The 6,068-nt window shown below is 44.6% G+C and overlaps 1 protein-coding gene across 7 annotated transcripts in view; it reads left to right on the forward strand.

The window, feature by feature from the left end:
- The first annotated feature begins 1,319 nt into the window (after positions 1-1,319).
- The window catches only part of pclob (piccolo presynaptic cytomatrix protein b), a 54,085-nt gene continuing 49,336 nt past the window's right edge, over positions 1,320-6,068 (forward strand). For all 7 annotated transcript variants that reach the window (XM_019888321.1, XM_019888324.1, XM_019888322.1 and 4 more), the window contains exons 1-2: positions 1,320-2,421; positions 3,846-4,478. In XM_019888321.1, the coding sequence (XP_019743880.1) occupies positions 1,507-2,421; positions 3,846-4,478 (1,548 nt within the window). In that variant the 5' untranslated portion in view covers positions 1,320-1,506. The remainder of the gene's footprint in view (positions 2,422-3,845; positions 4,479-6,068) is intronic.

Consider the following 6,068-nt stretch of genomic DNA (forward strand, 5'->3'; position numbering starts at 1 on the left):
TATATATATATATATCATAAATTAGATCGCAATCCAATTTAAATATAATGCCTATAAATGTTACATGACAAGTTTACCTAAATTAATGTTTAAAAGATTTCTTCAAAAAGCTAAATACAACTGAATATTTTCCAAAATAAAAAGAATATTTCAAAAGAAAAAGAAAAATTAACTGCAAACTCCAAGTCATACTTCCTCTCCGGTTTACGCCGTTTGCTGCGATTAGCGACAGCATCATTGGTGCTCCCAGAGTATCCCCTGTTTGGATCTGCACTTAGCTAACTCTCATCGCCTTCAGTTTTTTAAATTACTCTCCTGATGCACACTTCTTCGCAGACTGAGACCATGATAATAGCTTGGTCGCGCTTTTTATGGATTATCTTCGTCGTCGCCACCACATTATTATCACTGCCTCGACTGACTAATAATGTTTTTTAAATTGCTATTCAGCATGGCTGCTCAGAAACACTTACATACCTTTTTGATTATTAACTGAATTTGTAACTCCCTTCATTTCTTGCCATTTATTGATCAAGTATTTTCATTTGTTAAAATGTGTTTGTTTTTGTGTAGGTCATGTTTAAAATGGATAGGTGCATGGATGTAAGCATTTTTTTTCATGTACCACTAGAGGAAGCCCTTTGAGAATTACTTAATTAGAACTACACGAATTAATGGTAACAAGCTAAAAAAAAAGTCAAGACTGCATTACAGGTATCAAAATGTCATCACTGAAAAATAACATGACCCAGATTGCCGTTTTATGTAACATTCTTAACCCTCCTTTCATGCCAGCGACAAGTAGGGCTACGTAAAGTCTACTCACAACAAATGGGGGTCGACGAACTACGAGCCACAAGCTGGCCACAATTTTTTATTATGACACGAAGGTCCCAATGTGGCCCATGGACCTCCAGTTTGACACCCTTGCTGGAAGTAATCCCAAGAAATCTAATGTATTCATTTGATGAAACATTCATGTTTTCAGTTGCTTAACATGCAGCCAAACGCACGGATACAGAGAATGAAGTGATGTTAATTTGCCTCCTTTCCATTATCCCTCCATCTTATCTTGTTCCCTGTCAACCGTGACCTCCCCCGCTCCTCCATCTCCCCCCCTCCCTTTCCAGGAAGTCTCATGTAGATGCTGAGCCAGAGGAGAGTCCAGTCAGCAGCAGCAGCAGCAGCAGCAGCAGCAGCAGCAGCAGCAGCAGCAGCAGCAGCAGCAGCAGCAGCAGCAGCAGCAGCAGCAGCAGCAGCAGCAGCAGCAGCAGCAGCAGCAGCAGCAGCAGCAGCAGCAGCAGCAGCAGCAGCAGCAGCAGCAGCAGCAGCACCAGCAGCAGCGGAGCCGTCGATGCCCTCTCTTCAGCGCCCATTCCAGCTCCCCCTCAGGCCTCGGCCGGAGCACCGGGAGAGGAAACAGACAGTGGCTCCTGCTCTGACTCAGACACTGCAGTAGACTCCAGTTCCTACACGGAAGAGGAAGAAGACGAGGAAGATCCCAATATGTTTTCCTCTAAATTTCTCAGTGGGACCAACCCGCTTAGTGCCGTGTCCTCTGCAGTCAACAAGTTTGGTCTGTTTGGTGATGACGGGGATGGGGATAAAAACCAGAAAAGTGGAGAGCAGCAGCCAGATGTAAACCCAGGAAAAGGCCAGCCACGACAAAAAGAACCCCCAAAACCCTGCCAGGGTGCTCCTGTGCAGAAGAGCCAGCTTCCTGCAAAACAGGGGTCGCCGCAATTGCACGGCAATGGACAGACGGGGCCCCTGAAACAGCCTGAAGGTCAACAGAAAAGTTTGCAGCAACAGGGTGCATCCAAGCCTGGAGGTTCACCGCAGGCTCATGCAGGGATCAAAATGCAAGAGTCCCAGCGAGAAACAGCGAAGGTTGTACAGCAACAGCAGCAACAGGGATCTCCTAAACTGTCTCAGCAACAATCAGTTCCACAGAAACCATCTCAGCAACAATCAGGGCCACCGAAACTGTCTTCACAACAACAGGGAACACCTAAACCGCCCCTGCAACCGCAGGGGTCCCCTAAACAGTCTCAGCAACAACATATGTCCCCTAAACCGTCCCGGCAAGAATCGGCACCACAGAAAACATCACAGCAACACTTGGGATCACCTAAACCATCCCCACAACAACAAGGAACACCTAAAACCTCCCCACAACAGAATCCCCGCAAAGCCGCCCCGCAGCAGGCCTCGTCCAAGATAGGCGCACTCCAGGTGGCCCAGCAGCAAGGACCAAAAGGTGCCGCCACACCAGAACTCACGCGAGGGTCTTCAATTTGTCCCGTTTGCAACACGACCAAACTCAATGTGCACACCAAGGAAGCACCAAACCATAAAACATGCACGCAGTGCAAAACCCAAGTTTGCAACCTGTGTGGCTTCAGCCCTCCTGACGCCGATGTAAGTATTGTATGTACAAATACAGTCAACACCTTTGCAGAAAATTAACTGTCCAACAGACCAGTGTTTCCCAACTTTTCCTGAGCTTTACTGAGAGAAAAAACCCCATCCGTGTCAGGTTAAATCAAACACTCAAAATTGTCCCAAGGTGTGAGTGTGAGCGCGGTTGTCCATCTATGTGTGCCCTGCAATTGCCTGGCAACCAGTTAAGGATGTCCCCCATATACTTCCCAAAAACAGCTGGGATAGGCTCCAGCACACCCGCGACCCCCGTGAGGCTAAGTGGATCAGAAAATGGATGGATGGACAACAAACTGTAGAGTGTGTTGTAGTTACATAATACGAGGGCTGCAACTAATGATTATAGTTGACTACGATCATTCATCTGTCGATCATTTTGTTGATTAATCAATGGATCAGATAACATTTAAAGAAAACAAAACATGACCCATTCATCAAAAACGGGACATTATTTCAAACTGGTGGTAAACGCCAAAACATAAGTTGATTATGATGAAATTACTTGTTTGGTCCATAACAAGTCAAAAATAGGACAAAATGTTGCATGTCATTTCCCAATTGTTTGCAGTTTTATTTTGATTAATCACAAAATGACGCTATCACATTGTGGTTATCGACGTGGTGGAGTGCGTGTCCTACGGTGGACGTTACACTAAGTAAAACGGTGATGGGGGTAGAGATTATGTGGGCGCTGGCATGCAGCTGTCTTTTGGCTGGAGACCGTCCGTTCTGGAAAATCAACACATTTTCTCCAAATTCCCGATGGCCAGCATGACCTCACTTTTTGCAATGTTGAGGTACATTTTCTAATTTCTAACTGGGCCATAGTAACCAAGGCTGATAACTATGGCCCAATTAGAATTTACTGCAAAGCATTTCATCTTAATTTTTGTGTGTGTGTGTATATATATATATATATATATATATATATATACACAAAATAAATTCTGTAGTGGGGCTCGAGAGTTTATTTTGTGATTTCCTCGCTTGATTTTCAGTTTTGATGCATTATTTTCAATTTTCGTAGTTTCATTGAAGGAATAGTTAATTTACGTTTTTCCAAGGTGGTCATGAACGCCTCTCGAGTCGAACGGAAGAAGAGAAGTCACAGAGACAGACAAAGATGTACCTGTCTTTGTTGAGACTGTGAAAACCATTCATAAAATGTGCGTTTTGAAAAAACAACACCACCGCTCTCCTTTTTTCGGAGCTGCAACAAAAACTTATTTAATAAAGCAGCGACACAGTTCACTGAACCAAAAGCAAGTTATAACATTGTAAGCATGTCTCCAGCAAGGAGCCATCTTGGGGTCGACGCATTACCGTAATGACCATACACAAGGCGCGCTGGATTTTAAGGTGCGCGTGTATATTTTTTTACTAATATCTGTATCTGTCTCCAGGCATCCGAGTGGCTTTGTCTCACCTGCCAGATAAAGAGAGCTGAAGGACCCCCGATCAAAAAGCCAACACCATCCCCCTCTAGAATGCCATCGCCTGCTGCATCAGGTTCAACCAACAGGAAGCAAAATATACCAGCAGCCAAAAGTGAAGCTCCCACAGGCCAAGCAAGTCCCAAGCATGTCGGGACAGACTCTCAGAAACCGCACCCAGAGAGAAGCGGTCCAGCAGCAGCCAATACTAAAACAGCAAAGCCTGAGGAAACGGTGACTGGCAAAATGTTTGGATTCGGTTCTTCCATTTTCAGCTCTGCATCAACATTGATAACCTCGGCGGTTCAGGATGAGCCCAAAACCACACCGCCGGTTTCACCCAAAGTGCAGACCAAACCTGCTGCCGTCCAGGAGAAGAAACTACAGCCGGAGCAGGCCAGGGTTCCTCCTCGAGGACGTTCTCCATCAGACCCTCCGCAATCACCTGGGCACCCTCCCAAAAAAGGCCAATCATCTTGTCCTCTTTGTCAGATAGTGCTCAACGTGGGCTCCAAGGACCCCCCAAACTATAGCACCTGCACTGAATGCAGGAGCACTGTATGCAACCAGTGTGGATTTAACCCCATGCCAAATGTGAAGGAGGTAAGACTGACTCATATGAATCAAATAAGCTCGTGATGGTGTGGGCAAAGTATGGCCTGGGAACCACATAAGCCCTTGATTCCGACCCACATTGCTTTCACATTGTCAAATCATATTTATGTATATAGTGCCGATTCACAACAGTGGCTTACTCAAAGAAATTTACAGAATACACACACACACACACACACACACACACACACACACACACGCTGATTGCCATGTCAGTGAACAGTGAGAGGCAGCTGTAACAAAGCGCTTAACAAAACAGTTAACAAAGTAAAATAATAAACACAACACCTAAGTGGTTGTACAATTGCTTGCTCGAAAGCAAATGTGACACAACCAGAAGCCAGTGAGTAATTGATAATCAAGAGCAAAAAAGGACAAATATAGCTGAATATAGTTTTCAAAAGTTATCGGCAGGCTATCTATTGAATTGGAACTGTTGTTGTCCGTGGCCCAAAGTCGGCTCGGATCGGCTTCAAGGAAAGGGGATGGATGGCTTAATAGACTGCTATTCTGAAACAAGACTTGCTCAGTAAAAATGATGTATTTATTATTGGGTTTTTGTTTTTACATGGTTCTCTTCACTTAAACGTGCCTGAGATCATGAAGCAGAAGGAATAAAAAAAAAAAGTCAGCTTTGTTATTTAACTGTTTTTGGTTTTGTGGCATTCTGTTTCGAAGTAGCCCTAAGTACTGTTGTCGCAATGTACTTTCCACGTTCGGTATCTGCTGCTTCTTTGGTACTTATTGACATTCTTTCGACATGAAGCTTGTGCTGCAAGTCTTTGCTTGTACAATCTTTCTCGCCATGTTGCAGTGATGGGGGATGTAAGGCACATCATCGTCATCCTTTGCTTTATCATTATGACGCTGTGCTATAATGTACAATCATGTTTGTTCACAGATCACACACTGACCCTGATAACGCTCCGATTTATAGTTCTACCTATTTTGCTATGTTTTTCTTCCACTCATTACTGACATCCCGTTCCTGCTTTTTTTTTTTTTTTTTTTAAGTTCAAAGATAATTTGGAGCCTTGAGTGAACCTAACGTTGGTGTACTTAGACTGAGGGTTGCGAATCCCGAAATGGTACGCGCCTCTCGGTGTTGTCAAGGTCCATCATTGCGGATGTCACTCCGGATGGTCCTCATCCGCTCGCCATCAAAAAAAGAGATTTTTCTTTTTATTTTTTTCTCCCCTCCAAGCTGCTTTTGCATTTTTCATGGCCGTCTCCGATTGGCTGTCGTTTAAGCGAAGCTCCCGTCGTCTCTGCTGACTGGAGGTGACCTGATTGTGGAAATCCGGTTCTTCTACTGTCGCTGGCTATTTGTTGCACATCACTAAAGCGCTCAGAGCATTAATTAAAGAGACCCCCGCATTTTTCTTGCTCTTCTTTCTTTTGTCTTTTTTTTGGTGGTGTTTTTTGGGTGGATCCAAGCGCAAGCAGACAGATGGTCGCGGGTGAAAGTGTCGATCCGCATCTCAGGGTAGCCAACTTGCAGCTTTTAGTTCATGTTTTTTTTTTTTTTTTTTTTTTTGGGAAGGGGGGGGGGGGGGGGGTTTTTTTTTCTTTTTTCTC

The sequence above is a fragment of the Hippocampus comes genome, unplaced genomic scaffold, assembly GCF_001891065.2.
Source record: "Hippocampus comes isolate QL1 unplaced genomic scaffold, H_comes_QL1_v1.1 scaffold112, whole genome shotgun sequence".
Lineage (NCBI taxonomy): Eukaryota > Metazoa > Chordata > Actinopteri > Syngnathiformes > Syngnathidae > Hippocampus > Hippocampus comes.